Source organism: Pelophylax lessonae (genome assembly GCF_965119305.1).
Source record: "Pelophylax lessonae genome assembly, chromosome: 4".
Lineage (NCBI taxonomy): Eukaryota > Metazoa > Chordata > Amphibia > Anura > Ranidae > Pelophylax > Pelophylax lessonae.
The window spans coordinates 543,960,376-543,978,629 of record NC_138771.1 but is presented as its reverse complement, the minus strand read 5'-3'; the positions used below and the strand labels follow the sequence as shown (position 1 = coordinate 543,978,629).

Genomic DNA, 18,254 nt, shown 5'->3' with positions numbered 1-18,254 from the left:
GGCTGCTTAGGCAGCTGCCTTAGGGTGCCAGAATAAAGGGGAGGGGGCAGTAAGTAACTGGGGATTAAAATTTGTAACCCCTTCCTGCCACCTGTACTCTCAATTCCTGATTACCTAATTGCAGGGCTGGCACCAGCATAAGGCTGCTTAGGCAGCTGCCTTAGGGTGCCAGAATAAAGGGGGGGGGTAGTAAGTGGCTGGGGATTCAAATTTGTAACCCCTTCCTGCCTTTGGGACTCTCAATTCCTGATCACCTAATTGCATTGTTAGCCTCTGATTGGCTATCACAGTGATCAGTTACTGTGCAGCACGCCCCCATTTTTTCCCCACTAAATGAGAGAAGGATACATTGTATCTTTTCTCCTTGCCAGGGGAGAAAAATATAAACAGACAAAAGTGGGTAAAAAAAAAATACAATATAAAAAAAAAATTGAATAATGAAAAAAAAAAGAAAAGCTAGATCAGTGCTTGATCTAGGCCAGTGTCAAGGTTAGGGTTAGGTCAAGGTAAGGTTCATAGGTCAAGGTCAGGGTCAAAGGTCAGGGTCAGTATATTTTAGGTAGGATTAAAAAAGAAAAATCATTTTTTCAATTTGTATCAGTGTCAGTGTGTTTTAGGTTAGATAAAATAAAAGCAAAATGTGCATTATTGTTTCTGGATCTTACTACAGGTACAAGCAAATAACAAACACAGAATTTATTTTGTGCTGTGATTTGATTGTAAGATATGGTAATAGCAAGAGATATACAGCTAACTTAAACATATATATATATATATATATATATATATATATATATATTTTTTTTTTTTACTATTTTAGCCCAGTTTTCTCTGATAATAAACACAAATCAGGAGATATTGATTACCATTTACCAACACAAAAAAAGCCAAATGTGTACAAAAAAAACAAGATATAATTTATCTGAATGCACAAAGTAGTTGCAATGATATGTACAGTTTTACTAACATACATCAAAGTTGCAAAATTGTGTCCAGGCATTAAGATTTGTTTTACCCTCCTTAACAAATAGTTAAAATAGCTGTCTTCCATTCCCTATCGCTGCACCCTTTCTCCTACCGGGCGCAGCATGGAAGTTTTAGTTTGCCAGCTGCCAGTAGCCAGTGAGGGGAAGCGGGGAATACATAACCACGCCCCCTCATTACACACTGCTGTTTAGTGGCAGTTCAGTGCATCTCAAATGGTAAATTCTGTGTGACATCTTTCATGCTGCGCCCCATTACATTACGGTTGCAATGTGAAAGAGGTACCAGCACGGGAGGGAGGTGGCGGGAGGATTTTGGTGGGGTTCAGCAAAATACACCTTCGTCTGAGTAGACAAAAATCCTCGCCCTGGCTGGAGGGGAGGTAAGTATAGACAAATATTTTAGTGTGGACTAATAGGGAGCCTTAGGAGCCTGGAACAGACAGGGTCAAGCTCAACTTTTACTGGAAAAAAATCCAAATTTGCATATAATTCCAGCTGTTTATATCTCTGGATCTACATTTTGTTTTTTTCTACATTAAATAGTGATTCAAGATATGCTTAGTTTGAAAATGACAGGTTTATTAGATTAATGTGCCCCATACGATTGTTTTATCTAGTGAATACAGTTACACAAACAGTAGGCTTTGGGTGCGGCTTGTGTGGCTTTGGGCTCAATGAAGGGGGTTTCAGGGCAATAAATGTAAGTAAATGGCTATTAAAGCATATTATTTTTCTTTGGATAATAAAGTGAAAACAGCCCTACTCTGAAAAGAAGATAGTTACTACTCACCTTTCTATTAGGTGGTGACTCCAATCGTGGCTCTCTTGCAGAGATAGAGGTACCATTGATATCCAACATGTTTGGATTTGATTCCTGGTCCCATGAGGCACACTGGCTCTACCTCCTAGCTATTGCATCACTAAAGTGTCCAGGAGTAACAAATGATGAATCAGCAGTGTGGGTTAGGTGGACATAGTATCTAACATGGAAGCATCCGATACCATCCAATAGCAGGTGACTTTGCAAAAGAGCATAGGAAGGAGCCAATGCCCACCTGACATGAAAATATGAAATATCTCTTTTTTCATAATGGCTCTGTTTTATCATTAGAAATGGAAAAACCTTGTTAAATCCCCCAGGGTACCCAATGCACTTAACAAATGGTCATTTTCAAATCTGTGCCTTTTTTTCTGAGCTAGCATGGTCACCACGTGACCTCCCTCCCCTATCGCTGTCTGACCACACTGCTTGCAATCAGATAAATCTATAATTAGCTCTGACTAAACAGCGCACAGAAGAGGGGGGGATATTACAGAGTATATAGAGCCCCCACAACCCTTTCCCCCTCTTAAAGCTGCCAGAATGGAATATCTGCAGCCCTTTATCTAACTGTGCAGTTCTGTGCCTCCACTGCTCCCTTTCTTGTACTGACAAGAAAGACTGAGCCCTAACCCACCCATTATTTTGAAAGAGAAAGACTACAGTAGCACCTGTCGGTTTGTTTTGTTGTGAATTAGGCCACACTGGAGAATGATGCCATCATTCAAAAAAGTCTGTAACGACAAATGCCAGCTACTATACTAGTCTCTCTCCCCAGAAGAGCAGATGGGTGGATCTGGACTCAGTTATCCAAGAAAGATTACAGTAGTAGCTGACATGTGTTGTTGTGGGCTTGTATTTTTGTGAATGACGGCACTCCTCTCCAGTGCAGTGCCCTTCGCAATAATACAAGTTGACAGCTACTACTGGAGTCTCTCTTCCCTGAATAACTGGCAGCTAGGTCTAGGCTCTATTTTATCAGTACAAGGACCTTTTTTTTCTGTAAGGAACATAGCCAGGGAGAACAGAATAGGCAGAGGATTGGATGAAGTGGAGGGGTGGTGGCTTCAATGCCTGCTGTAGCTCCTCCAAAGGATAGCCCATTAATTGGGCTTTAGCTTGGGCTGGAGATACAGCATGGCACGAAAATAAATAAAAATGTATTTTTTTTTTTTCAAAATCTTTGCATTGATGTGAACAGGACCAAGTGCTAAACCCTGAGGAATTCAAGAAAATGTTTAATTTTTGGTGACATCTCTTTCAAGGCTTCATTTTAAAGACAGGCAATGCAGATGCTTTTGTAGCTGTTCATACAAAAAGAGGCATTCAGTTCAATGCATATTCTTCTGCTTGGAGAGCTTTCAACAGGCATCAAGTGTGAATTGTTCCATCGTGGTAGCTAAAGGTTGTCCTATGAGAGCCACAGGGTTCCTCCTTTTATTGCCTCCACTGCTGCTATCTGTCTTCGGGACATACTTATAAAGCAGTGAATTTGGCATTCACCAAACACCCTCTAAAGGTAAACCTTCAGATGCATGTGTTTCAAATGATAGTGGTTTATTCACCACCAGTGAATATTTGGTGAAAGTCACATTCACTGTTTTTTAAATATGCCCCTTAGAGTCTAAGGATCCCCTTGTGAAGTTGGTGGGCTAAAACCAACCTTTGACAACAATGGTGGAATGAGGTCACCCAATGTTTATAATTAGAAGTATAATGAACACATAGGTAGCCCCAGTCCTCCTCTTTCCAAAACACAATATCACTTGTCATCTACATGACTTCATTTTGGATTAAAGGGTTTGTCATGAGCTCTTGTCACAAGCTGTCTTTAAAACTGCTTTTTTAATTTTTAATTTTTTGGCATTGAATGCATAAACTATTCCCTAGATTACACAGAAATACTTCAGATGCGCCTCATTTGAGGCCTGCAAACATGATGGCTGTGTATTGGCAATGCTATTTGTATACTGCACCTGTAAGTGTCATTATGCAAAATTAGTGCGGCTGAAAAATGACTAAACCACCTAATTGTAAGCATTTTTTAGTGATTTGGAGAATTGTCATGCAAATGAAAACTGTACCTGCAAACAGTTGCTTCGCCACTGACATTATGCTTTGTAGTGATGATTTGTAAATGGATACATATAAAGGTGGCTGTGTTTCCAGTAGCAACCGATAAGATAATAGCTATCATTTTCTAACACAGCATAGTAAATAGAAGCAGACTGCTTCCTGGAAAAAATATTCTGTAACGTTTTATTGTTTGTCTGACTAACTGAATTGCTGTTATCTAATAGAAAATCTATATGGAAAACTTGAATCTCTGTAGGAAACTTGTATTCAATGGATGCCTCTGGCAATATATTTACAGTCGTTTTTCCAATTTGACATCGTATATCTCTTATGCCCCTTGCACAAGGAGCTGTCCAGGAGCAGCTTGTCCCTTCCAGCATTTAGTGCACCTGGGAGGGAGAGGTGCAGCGTCCAGGCAAGTGAGCTACTGCTGGACAAGGCTGGACCATGATTCCTATTGTAATCGCATTTAGAGCCCTCTGTATCCAGGGGAAAAGGCCAGAAGACTGCAAATAAAAACAAAGAAAAGGGCGCACCAGCCTAGCGCATTATCCTCAGCGGGCTTTTAATAACATAAGTTTAAAATCAGCTACTCACAAACATGCATAATAATCAAGAATATCAATTCCATAGAGCAGCATCTATTTTAAAGTCCAATGTCTCGTGAAGACAGAGGGCTGACGCGTTTCGAGGGTCTGAGGAAGGGGCACGGCCTCGAAACACGTCAGCCCTCCATCTTCACGAGACATTGGACTTTTAAAAAGGTATGTTATTAAAAGGCCGCTAAGGATAATGCGCTAGGCTGGTGCGCCCTTTTCTTTGTTTTTATTTGCAGTGTTTCGTTGACCACCCCGGTCGTAGAGGGCAGCAAAGCTTAGCCATAGTGGATGCCAAGTGTGAGTTCCGGGATAGAGGCAGCCTGAGGACCTAGTTCTGAGTGCAGCAGCAGGGTGCTCAGCATCACTATTTTCGTTTCTGGAGAAAAGGCCAGAAGACCTGCATTAAAGACCTTCATTCCGGAATTCACAGGGCTCTAAATGACAGCACCTCTCGATACAGGGTTCAGCCCCCTTAAAGCCGTAGCCTGCCATAAACTTTGACAGGCTGTCTGCAGTGGAGTTGGATACTGCACCTGTACTTCCCGGGTGCAATAAAATGCTGAGAGGGATGCACAGCTCCTAGATGGCTTCATGGGTCAGGGGCCTGAAAGGAACATTCCAGGATATAAATATGGGAGATGCCCCTGATAACTTGGCTGTCATTCTTATCTTTTCTTCTCTACTTGAGTCACTGACCTTGGAACAAATAGGTTCACATCAGGTATTTGGCCCACTATGTGCAGATGCTTGTTCCAGGGCAACTGTCAAGTAGTAAAGCAAGTATCAAGATTACAGACTCAGAACAAGCACCAGCAAAAAAGAATAAAACAGCACAAAGAGGACAGATTTCATATTTCTGTGCTGACAGATTCACTCTAAATTCAGATAGAAAACATGGATTATGAAAATTGCAAGGGTAGACCTTAAAAAAAAAAGTTTACCTGCATTTAATTTTAAATAATATTGCTTTTCACATAAAAATGTACATAAGAAAGTAAAACATTTAGTAAACCACAACGCACAGATAGATCCGGTATATTGCCCACTACTGTCATAGTTCAGAAGTACACTGCACCAAGTTAATGAATCAGTGTGTAATATTGAACCACCAAACTCCTATATCTGATGATGATATTAGACTGATGTAGGGAGGGATGGCATACTGCGGACATACTTGAAATCATAGGATCTTAATAAATTACATCTCTTTGTGCTCCTGTATAGTCGTGCAAATGCCTTATCCTACATATGCACATCTTATAACCATCACTATACACACTGCACTATGACAAATTTAGTTTTGGGGTTAAAGCAATTGAGGAAGCAAAGGCATCAACACTACGGCAAAGGCATTAGTGCATGCATTAGCAGGTGTCCACCTGCGTGTTAGCACACTGTATAGTTCCCTGCATTTGTAATTTGCTGCACATTGCCATTTATTTTCAAGAATGCTCCAATGTGCACCATTTTTGGCCTATGGGTAGTGTTGGGGGCCCACTGAATACTAACCAAAATACAACAGAAACACACTCTTGGGATGTCTTGGTTAGAGAAATCAATTTATTTATCTTTTATGGAAACTTGGCACTTTTGGCCTGTCACAAATTCTGAACGATGAAAAACACAGTACTCTGGTAATTTATCTAAGCTTTCACACTTTAGATTTGCTGCCATTAATGTGTCACCCAAAAAGAGCAGTATGCATTGTAATGCATTGCAGCCAAAGACATCAGCCTTTGGAGGTTTAAAGTAGTAAGACTAGAGGACCGTTATCTATGATTGGTTGGTATAGATACTATGTATTAACGTCCTTGTATAAAACAGAAGATGAAAGGCAAAAGGATCTTTCTTAAAAAAAAAAAAAAACACTAATAGTATAATTTAGGGATGTGTAGTGATTATGGAATGGATGGTTAGTAAATATATAAACAAGTGACTTGTTTAATGACTTTAAATAGTTCTCAAGTTAGGACATGATTGTAAGTACTCAAAAGAGACTCCAATGGCCAACATAATTGGCATTCAGATATTGGGGACCCCTTTCCTTCAGTTCTGGAGGTCTGTGATATCGATGCTGTAAAGCAGTGCTGGTAATCCAAAACCTCACCGCCATAGAACTAAATCTGAAACAGGCCACTTCCCTACATCACATCAAGGAATTTGATCTAACTGCTGACCCACAGTCCCATTGGTTGACATATTGCACACAACTATATGTCTTACTATCAGAGCTGCAATTTTGTAGGTTAATAAGAAACCGAACTGTAGAATTCACATATTTGAAGGTTTAAGATATGCATGCCTAGATCCAGTAATGTTAAGCTGGAAAGTCCTGTTGTCTAAGGCTGGGTTCAAACTGATGCGAATTGGATGCGGGTTTCCCCACACCCAATTCGCATGACAGGAGAGGGTGACCGCCTCTCAATGGAAAAGGGTCCTGTGCGTCTGTGGCTCCATTTCAGGATGGAATACAGGCAAACATTCGGAACTGATTCTCCCCTGAAAAGGTTAACAGACAAGCACCGGACCCCAGACATGAACCAATGGCCGCATCAGTGTGAACCCGACCTTAGGCTCCCAGTTGTGAGATTAATGGAGACCAACCAAGCCTTACAGCATTAGTAAAAAAATAATTCTCAAACAGCACACTAGAACAGACCTAAACTCCTGCTATACATAGGTAATTCTCTAACCAGTACTTGAAAAAGGTTCTTGTATCATCACACGCTTTTCTAAGTTTCCATTAATGTATTGTCTGACTGGTTATAGTGCCTTTCAAGAGTATGACATACAAGTAGACAAGTTTTTTCAGAAAAATGTCTCCACCAGAGCCACACAGACCATTCATTAGGGTTACAACTCACTGAGGATTTGCATGCTTTTTTGGGAAATCCAACATCTTTGCCTATTTAAAATAATAAAAATTTCCCATTTTTTTTTTTTTTTTACCTATGAGATTTCGACCAGACAAAAATACCCTGCTAGATCTCTTGTTGTCTATTCATCATCTTTCATTTTTTTTTCCCAAAATGTTTGTCAATATTAAATCCAACCTTTATGACCAGTTTTAATCCATCATTTTAAATGGAGGAAAGACCAAGGTTACCAGATTTTCTTTTATTTTCTACGGATTCCTATTTTTAGCATTTGCTTTGCTTCAGTATTGAAAAATAGCAGCAAAGAACAGTCAAATAAAAAAAAAACTGTTTTAGAAAAAATCCCTATATTTTCATGTTAATCATTGTTGTTTGTTTATGTAATTGTTACTGTTAGTATGACTGGCCTACTTATTGGGTACCTAGACCTGACTCATAGGGGTTGATTTACTAAAGGCAAATATACCGTGCACTGCAAATGCAGTTGCTTCATAGCTTAGTAAATGAGGCAAAGCTTCACTTTGCAAAGAACACCCAATCACATGTAAGGAAATTTTAAAAAACTGCATTTTGCTTGCACATGATTGGATGATAGAAATCAGCAGCTTGCCCTCCTTTACTAAGATCTAGAGATCTAGGGGTTCTGGATTGTGGCCAGTGGGGGTAAACAATGCCCAATTGTTGGTATTAGGGGGAAAAATAGTGTCAGTGTGAGAAATAGTGCCCCAAATGTGTTGCCAATGGAAGGAATTGTACCCCATCATTGGTGTCAATGGATGGAATAGCACCCCGTTTTATGCGTCAGTGGCAGGAATTATACCCCATTGTTGGTGTCAGTGGCAGGAATATAACCTTAAGGCAAGCAAAGGAACATATCTGGCCCCATGGCCGTAGTTTAGTGACCACATGCAGTGCACAGTATATTTGTACAGTTTTGTACAATTTGGATCTTCAAAACCCAAGCTGCATGATCAGATAATGCCAAAATTGAGCTGTTTGTAAAACTATCACTTTCAGGGGCAGAAGGAATTATTGTAAGTTTCCCTACCAATTCTATATTTTAGTAAGGGCGGTAGTTTTTGTCCAACACACATTTCTTATTTAGCACAAAATGCAAGAAACAAAATGCAGTAACTGAAAGCAACAAATCAGAATTCAATCTAATGACACTGGATTCTGATTTGTCATTGTGAGGCCTGCATTTTGTAATTGCTGCTTTAAGTGTATAGATAGTTTCCCAGTTCCCCAATATGATACAACTCGTATCTGAGCTCGGTAAACATTTGACTCTATATTCACAATAGTTATGTAGCACATCAGTGATGCAGTGCATGCTGCAGTTAAGCAGGAGAATGACAGTATTGAAAAAATAAAAAAGTTGATTGTTAGAATGTCCTAAAAGATCAATCTGTGACCAGAATATTCTGGAGCTTCAGACATGGTTCACTAGAACTGCCAAATTTCTAATGCTGTTAGCAAAATGACTTTTTGAGAGCTGATTATTATAAGGATGGATGACTGAATGGTAGTCATATAGTGTGACCCCTTCAAGGTATGTACTCATTCAATACAACGAACTTAGTAGGTCCAAGGACCTACTAGAGGCATATATGCATGTATATGCAGGAGTTTGGGGTCTTAGTCTAAAGATAATCCACTAAGCATTTAGAAAGTCAATTGACAAAGAGAAACAAAGACCTTTTAGCTGATTAGAAAGGGTTCAATTCACATCACATACAGTTTCAAACACAGTATGCTCAGGCAAAGTATTCAAGACTGCCAGTTCCAGGAACTCATATAAATATGGATAGTATAAAAATAAGTGGTTCTCTGTGTAGACACTGTATATACATTTTCATATAGCTGGCTCTGACAATTGAGCATTAAAATTACATGTACCTTAGTCATTCTTCTGCATAAGTCTCATAGAGAATCCTGATTTTGTCTCCTACAAATGGCAAGCTAGATCAGCATCATACATCTGTGCTCATAACCTAGGATCATATCCCAGTCCAAATACCCCGAACCCAAGTTTTCAAAGGAAAACAATACACAGAAATGTTTGATCATGTCTTTTTTTTTTTTTTTTCTGTAAACAGAAAAGAGATGACTTCTATCACACAAGTTAAGTTCAGCGTGTGTAATTTGACATATTGTACATCAGACGGGTTTATTCAGCGTTGCCAATTTCGGAACAGCAGCCAAGCAGATAACACAAGAGAAGGGCAACATTGTCAGGGCCGATCAGCTGGCAAGGTGTGGGATTTCATCCACCCAGTTGTCTTTCAACCAATAGGGGGCGTTCTGCAAACTCCTGCATAGAGTGTTACAGAGAGCTCCAAATACCTACAGCGTGCCAGCTTACTGCCCAGCATCACGCTGTACAGATGTGCCCTGTCATCCCTTGCCCATTTCATAGACATTCAACAGTGCCAGCTGCTCATTCTAAATGTCCATTTGAAGTGTACAAGAAATACCATCTTTATGCTTTATAATTATTATCATTATTAAAATACATATTTAAAAAAATGAACCATTCATTTATATAACCAAGTAAGCCCAAAATTACCAGCATGAAATTAACAAACATAAAAAAGAAAAATAAAGACACAACATGTGCTTAGCTGCCTTTAACCCATTCAGTAAAGAATGGGTTAAAACAGCTCAGCTTCCCTGAGCAATCAGGCGTGGAATACTGAAAGGATTTTTGTGTAACCTCAGCGGCCAGTCCAGTGTCCGTGGATTTTGCATCGTCTCTGCATCGACAGGAAATTTTTTTTTCCTTAATTTGCTAAGAAGCTGTAAATGCATTTTCATTTGTTTGAGTTCAATATAGTTTTGGTTTTATTGGTCCGCATAGGAAGGAGTTACAAAATGGACTGGTCGACTGTCAATCGTTCGGAAGTAAGGCAGTCTTATCTTTCCATAAGGCAAATCATATATAATGTATCAACATGTTAGTAAAAGGAAACATGGTCTTTATCATTTTCTGTTCTCCGTGAAACAAGGAAACAAAAAACTGAGTGGTTATCTTTGGCTTAGCTCCTCTTGATTTCCAGACACAAAATTGTATGTTTTGTACTGTTGTTTGTTTGATTTATCCTGTTTTATTATATGACAAATCCTTTCATTAGTCCATAAAAAGACTTAGAGATAATGGCAAACAAATCACACAACAGGCACAGAATGCCCTTTTCATCAAATGATCTCTAGGGTTTTGTCCCTAACTGCCCCACTTGGCAAACACACTCTCCTGCCATGGAAAAATAGGCTTATTCAAATTTCATTCTTGAACGAACTTCCTTCACGTCCCAGCTCCCAGGGGAAAAAAATAAATTTAAAAAACAACCCTTTTTTCCTGCTGTATTCAATTAAACCAACCTTACACCAAAGTGGATTAAAAAGAAAAAAAAAAAAAAAAACAACAGTGATAACAAGGAAATATATTAAAAAAATACTCAAAAGTTTTGTATCTAGCCTGATAATTCATCTTAGAGATTGAGAAAGACTCAAGTCACAGACTCCTACCTCGACTCTTAACAGCAGCAAAATGTTTAGAATTTCAAGTTTTTTTTTTTTTTTTTTCGAGTTTTCATACCTCACATTCCCGGGAGCCAGAGATTGTATATGTACAGGGTCCTGATCCATTTACCAATACATCCATGGGTTCTGTGTTGGAAGGTTTGTAGTCCACATAGTACTCCTGTAATGGGGAGCTTATCTGTCTTTCTGACTCTCTGGCCTTTTTCCTTCTCCTCTTCATCATTGAGCTTTGTTGGAGTTGCTTCATGCTGGCTGGATATCGTTTCCACGATACATAAATGACGAGTAAAATCATGGCCACAGATAGGAAAAGGGCCACACTTCCAGCTATGATTTTATGGAAAGAAACATGCTCGTATTCTTGTTCAGCCATGGGTGTCTGCAGACCTGAGGAAGGGCTAGGAGTGTATAAAGCAGGTGGAACACTCTCCAACTTGTAGACAGTAGGCTTGGGAACAAACTGTGGCTTTGGGGGGGCTTTGGTTGTCTGATAAGCTCTTTCAGTTACCAACACAGGAGTTTCATTGCAGATATTGTAGGTTTCCACAGCATCAATAACCTTCTCGCCTTGGATGTGTTTAGGTCCAGCACATATCATGGTGGTCTCTTTGTTTCCCTTAAAGTTCTTGAGCCAGAACACCAGAGGACAAATAGTTTTGCTACATTCCCACATGTTTCCAGAAAGAGTTATAGAGGTCAGAGATATCCAAGCATTTATGGTTTCCTGGGTGACATTGGTGAGTTTGTTCGAATCCAGGTTCAGCTTCTGCAAATTAGGGAGGCATTGGAAGGTCCCAGGTTCTATGCTCTGTATGTCATTCCCTGACAGGTCAAGGTTGTGCAGTGCACTCCAAGTCCAACTTAATCCTTGACTTATAGATCTAATCCTATTCCACTGCAAATAAAGGGAATGTAAGTTGAAGAGGCGAGGAAAGTGGGCAAAGTTCACCTTTGAAAACTGATTATGCTCCAGGTGGAGCTCCTTTAGCTTCAGGAGACCAGCAAAGGCATTACGAGACAAACTCCTGAGCCTGTTATATCCCACATCCAAAAATTCCATATTTCGACAGTCCTGAAAGACCCGAACTGGCACTGTTTTTAGAGAGTTGGACCGTAGGTGCAGGCTTAAAAGCTTCCGAAGACCTTTGAACTGCTCAGATTGAAGAAGCTGCAGTTTGTTGTAGGATAGATCCAAATTCCTCAGGTTGGGGACAGGGTGAAAAGTGGTATTGGCTAGGTTAGTGATTTTGTTAGAGCTTAGAATGAGCTCCTTTAGCCGCCTGATACCCTGGAAGGCATCCTCATCCACCGAGTTAATGTAATTGTGGTCAAGGTAAAGCCAGACCAGCTGGTTAAGGCCGGAGAACTGGTTAGACTTCAACTTTTGGATGCTGTTGTAACGTAAAGACAATCCCTGGGAGCCACCTGAAATGTTCTGAGGAATGTCTTTAAAGGCATGGGACTCGCAATAGACAATTTTTCCATCACACCGGCAGTTCTTTGGACAAGTTTTCTGTGCCCCAACAACAATCACCACGGTGAGTACGGGTAACAGGAGCAGCGTTAAACTCATGCCTTTCAGCTGATTAATCAGTTGGAACCCTGCAGCATGGCGAAAAAAAAAACAACATGCATTGAGATCTACGAACCTTAAGAGAGACATTGACAGAATGAATTCTAATTCAACCTTAGAAAAATCCCTTAAGCAGTGCAATGATTAATTGTTTTAAATGAAATCTTATCAAATAAAATAATCCTGGCTTTCCCTAAGCCTCTTGACCGTTATGTTGGAAACGCTTTCTTCCTTGAAGGAAAATCCGAAGCTGTGCAGACAGCCCCATTAAACAGGGGTCTTCATTCGTAGTGCCAGACTGCACCAACCAGATTCCCAAATAGATCACCACACCCCTGGATTGGGATTCAACATATATGGTACAGTATCTACACAGAAAGTCATTTATGAAGACAGCATTATTTAAACATATATATTGTTATTCTGGGGCAATAGTATGCACTAAATACATCTGTGCACTTGCTTATCAAGCAGTGTCTTTAAAACCATTGACATGTCCTTTGTATGTACATGTCTATGTAATATACTAGTCCAAAGGCAAGATTTATTAAGAAGTATTATATGATTAGCCAATGCATGTTAGTTTTAATGAAGTTGAAATGAGCCCTGAGACTAACGGCTACAAGAAAATGACCAGGGGGAAAGTAAGGGTTAAGACTGAATGAAATGTCCTTTTTTTCTTGAATGCAACTCCTAGTGGCTGGAATTTAATTAAAGTGATGCAGTGTTTGCATATTGTTGCTCCTAACGAGCAATATATAAGGGGCAAGATACAGCAGATGCATCAATGTCTGTTAACCCTTTCTTCTTCAGTGAATAGGTATAAATCCAAAATTGATGTATAAGAACATATTTTAACCCCTTATTTTAGTCTGCTTTTTGCTGTCTGTTGGATTTCAAAGGGAGAGTAAGGAGGGTATCTGACCTTGCTACTCATACTAGTGATATTTGAAAGCCAACCAGAAAATTTGGAGAGGGAACCCAAATATTTGCTTGCAAAGGGATCAGTAAAAGGATTGCAGAGGGCAGGTTAGATATTAGCAGTGTTGCAGACTAAGAGAGATTAGAGATGTGACAGTGACATTTTTTTTTTTTTTTTTGGGGGGGGGGGGGGGGATGCAGTCCCGTCTCTTTTAGCTCCATTACCTCTAGTTAGCTTTGTTGACAGCAGGACATTTCTATAGTCTAGACGGGTCAATGCAAGGAGGGAAATGGTTAAAATGGTAAAAACCCAGCTGGCATCTACGTGTTGTCTGCTAGTAAAGAGGCTTCTCTATGACTGTGCAATGAATGCATCAGATTCAGGAGCTGTGGATGAATCCTCTGGCACTGTGGAGGAAACCTGCATAGTACATATACCCTTTCCAACTCTGGCACGCTATAGGCAAGACACTGGCTCTATCTCTAAGACGGTGCATGGATGGGGAGCCATGCAACACACAGGCACAGAACAATGTGCAACTTCCGCACTGAGCCCTTCAAAGGAGATCAAGTTTGGGCAACAAACCGAAATTAAAAAGACTGTATGTGATGCAACAGAGGCAATAATATTGCATGAGTGTCTCAGCACAACTATGCATCTGAATATATAATATACTATATGGCTAAAATTGCCTACCTGCTACCTGCTGCTACCTACAGGTGCAAAACTCTGCAACCTTTGCCTACAATGTTTTACAGATGTCTGCATTGTATCAACTGATATCTGCATGTAGATCTACATACAGACAATTAAGGAAAGAACAAGCAGAGCATCTGTATGAATGAGATTTCCATGTGCTGCTGAATATACAGGTATTTCCATTTTACATGTCGCATCGAACGCACAAGGGCTAACATCCCCCTTGTGTGTTTGCTTTTTTTTTCAGGCATGCTAAGATTAAATAGAGCAATTAAAGGCAAGGCTTGGATTGACATACATGAACAGTCTTTGTGAGCAGCAAAGCAGAAAAAACTTCACTCACCCATCCTCCGTCACCCTGCGATTCCTTCGTCCTTTCCTCAGAGATCGTCTCTGGAAAAATGTCTCTTATTCTGCCTGTTAATTAGGAGGCAGCTATTCGTTCATGGTCCATACAGGTCTCTGTGTCAAACCATCCTGTTGTCAGACTCAGCCCCCCCCCCCCTCCCTTTGCTGTATGGATATAGGATATATAAATATATGTGTTTTTTTATTGCAAAGTTTATCTCCTTGTTGTCTTCCTAGGGTTTCCAATGAAAAATAGAATAAAGAAGTCTCCTATAAAAGAGAAGCAAATCAGAGCAGTGAGGAATTCCTGGTATTCATATGCAATGTGAAATGAGCGATACAGCCAGCAAGGGAAGGTATACAACTTCTCTGTAAAATCTTCGCAATACCTAACAAGCCTTGCCCATCAATACCTTCCATCTTTAGACATCCTTTGGCAGTCCCATCTCTTCCATGGTGCTGTTGGGTGCCATAAAGGCCAAAAAAAAGGGGGATGCCTGGAGCCCCAAGTTCAGAACAAGTGGCGTCCTGCTTTTTCTATATAGCTGTTGAGGTTTACACTGCTATGTAGCTGTGTGTTGGAAAGCAGCTGGGATTCAGGAGCATTTTTTTTTCCTCTTTCCCAGAGACTGCTGATGCTCAGAAGCCTGAGCATCAGCTACAGAGTGTCCCCTGCTGGAGAAAGGAGAGGAGGCAGGGAAAAGCCACATACAAGTCAGCCTGTCATTGCAATGCAATGCAGGCTCTCTCACTCTTTCACAAAATACAATTAACTCCATCGCCTCTGAGAGCCATTTGTGCATTTGATGAATGGATTATACGTCAGAGGTTCTAGGATCTCTGACCCATCTCAAACATGGCCTTGTTGCTAAGGAGGTGCTCCAGACATGGTTTATCTTGCTAAAAATTGGGATAAATAATTAATGGGTGGATAAATCTAAAGATGAAAGAGGGTAGCGTGGCGTAAAGCTACGCAGAGGGGTTTATTTACTAAAGGCAAATCCACTGTACACTACAAGTGCACTGCAAGTCCACTTGGAAGTGCACTTGGAAAAACAGTTGCTGTTGATCTGAGGGGGATATGCAAGGACAATATAAAACATCATTTTTTCTTGCACATGATTGGATGATAGAAATCAGCATCATTTCAGATCTTCTCCCCAGATCTACAGTGACTGCACTTCCAAGTGGACTTGCAGTGCAATTCCAGTGCAGAGTGATTTGCCTTTAGTAAATAAACCCCAGAGCCGTGATGCCTCTCTAAGGATAACATTATGGTTATCAGAAATGTGTGTTTTGCACTTGCTGCATTTTTCAGATAGCCTGCATTATTTTGGTACTGTGAGCATCCTAGGGTAGCCGTCCCGTCCTTTGCATGATGCTGGCTGAGGTCAGTCGTATTTGTCTGCCATACTGTTTGAGCTTCTTTAGTCCCAGAAGAGCAATGCTAACCTAGTTCTTCGGCACTGCTGCATGGAGTCAGGGTTGCAGGTTGCTTCCTTGATTATGATAAATAGAGCACCCTGGAGATAAATGTACTAGATCCTCCGAGAAGGGGAACATTTTATGTTATCTTTCATTCCTAACATTGACTTCCACAAGTACTCAACAGAACCATCAAGGTTTCCTTTAGCTTCCTATTGTAATATAAGTCAAAGGTGGCTAATGTGTTACTTTTAATATTTTTTCAATATTTAGAAAACCCTTGCTGAATGATTTTTTTTTTTAGTACTAATCGACCTAATATATGTTTAGTTTGCTTGTTCATAAACAAGTGAAAAGGTGAACTAAGACCAAATACCCTCCTCACTGCCCGGTCCCTACTGCACTTACCTCCCTGGGTGGTACGGTTTAATTATCCACACAACCTGATGCAGTGGTCCTGGGGTTTGGTTACTGCCAGTGCACTGTTCTTCCTCTTCTTTCCTAAAGGACATCGGGACTGTTCAGAGCTTTTCTGATTGGTCAGTGTGGTCATGTGCTGGTACTGACTAATAACAACCACTCTGATCCACCCCAGCATCCCTAGGTAAAGAAGAGGAAGAACAACTCAGTTGTCAAACCCCAGTACCACTGCACCAGGCTGTGTGGACGGTGCAACTGTATCACCCATGGAGGTAGGTGTAGTGGGGACTGTGGAGTGGGGGGGGGGTGTAAGGTCTTAGTTCATCTTTTAATTGTTTATGAAAAGGTGAACTAATCCTTTAATTTGTATGCTCAGCCCAGTTGACACTTTTATTTTTTGTCTTGGATAAAGTAGGAAAGGATTAGAATCCCTTTGTGTTTTACTACTATCCAGGGCTTAAATAGAAAAATTAGAGGGGGGCTGTACATAGCTTTCTAAAAACATCACAGCACCCTGCCTCAGTACCAGTCCCAAGAACCCTCAGCACTAATGCAAGCAGTGGGTTGACTCTTAAGAAGGGCTATGCATATATCAAAAATATGGATGGATGTAAGCCTTGAGGAGCAGGCATTACAGACAGGCTGTATTTGCATGCAGTCTCCTCTAGGTGAGGTCCACATGTGATGCTGATCTTACATGATTGTAATAGCTGAAATCTAAGAAATGAATGTGGAGCACCAGGGACGGTAAGGCTGGGGAGGAAAGAGAGAGATGATGCTGGATGCCTTCCAGTCAGAAAATGAGGAGGGTTTTATCTTACTTGTTGAAGCTTCTAAGGCACATTGTGAGAAGCTCATGGTGTGCAGTGAAATCCGAGTAAGCAATATAAGTACCGGAGAAGAGCCTGAACAACTTTGCAAGACCGGAGGTCAGCTTTAATATAGACCTAAGATAAATGTAATTAATGTTATATCTTTGTTTCTACAATTTTCATAAGCACTGCACACTAGGGATGATCGAACGGTTCGGGTCGACCATTGGTTCGACCCGAACATTGGGTGTTCGAAATTCGGCCGAATTCCGAACTTTTTGCGGTAAAAGTTCGGAATTCGGCCACCAGACCTGCCCAAAATGCAATGGGACATGAACTGGGCTTTAAAAGCCCGTGATTGGCCCAGAAACGTCAGTAAAAGCCAATTGAGGGGGCAGGAGTCTGCTAGGAATATGATTGGAGTAACAACAGGGTCCAGAGGCCAATCAGTAGTGAATACGCCCCCCAGTATATAACATAGCCCCACCAAACCTCTAGCACTGTAATACAGGGGCTGTGGAAGAGAGTGGAAGCATTTGTGTTTCTCTGCTGTATGGAGCTGTTCTTTTAGTGTGAGGAAAGGGATATGCAGTGTAGTTAGGGTACTATATACCACTATAGTTAGATTCAATAATCTAGTTTTTGTAGGGATACCTTTAAGTGTCAGGGTGACCGTAGTGTAGTTTAGGTGACCTGACTCTGCCATGTCAGGGTGACCATAGTGTAGTTTAGGATGAACTGACTCTGACATGTCAGGGTGACCGAACTCTGCCATGTCAGGGTGACCGTAGTGTAGTTTAGGGTGAACTGACTCTGCCAGCAAAGAGCTTGCCGAGAGGGCACTCAGAGGAGAGGAGGCATTGTAGAGCCAACCAGGGACTTCAGAAGAGGAGGTAAGAGACCACTTCATGCAATATCATTGCACAGAGCAGGTAAGTATAACCTATTTTTATTTTCGTTAAAAAAATCCGTTTACAATTATATTAACTCTTGAATGGTGGGATGGGCCACAACAAGGGTCGTTTTCTTTTTCTTGTGCTTGGAGTTTGGCTTTAGCCTAGGCTAACATGATCCACAGCAGACCTATTTGTCCACATAGGTTCTTCCTTTGTACAGAATGGCTGACAACGCAGTATGATTTGAAAAAATGAGAGA

At 40.7% G+C, this 18,254-nt stretch overlaps 1 protein-coding gene across 2 annotated transcripts in view; it reads right to left on the bottom strand.

Annotated features, from left to right (window-relative positions):
* Positions 1-15,187, bottom strand: part of LRRTM4 (leucine rich repeat transmembrane neuronal 4) — a 952,017-nt gene extending 936,830 nt beyond the window's left edge. Inside the window, exons 1-2 of one of the 2 annotated variants that reach the window (XM_082256762.1) lie at positions 14,438-15,187; positions 10,956-12,502 (exon numbers count right to left, since the gene is read on the bottom strand). In XM_082256762.1, the coding sequence (XP_082112888.1) occupies positions 10,956-12,502; positions 14,438-14,441 (1,551 nt within the window). In that variant the 5' untranslated portion in view covers positions 14,442-15,187. The remainder of the gene's footprint in view (positions 1-10,955; positions 12,503-14,437) is intronic. The other variant, XM_082256761.1, reaches the window with a different exon arrangement.
* Between the last annotated feature and the right edge of the window lie 3,067 nt (positions 15,188-18,254).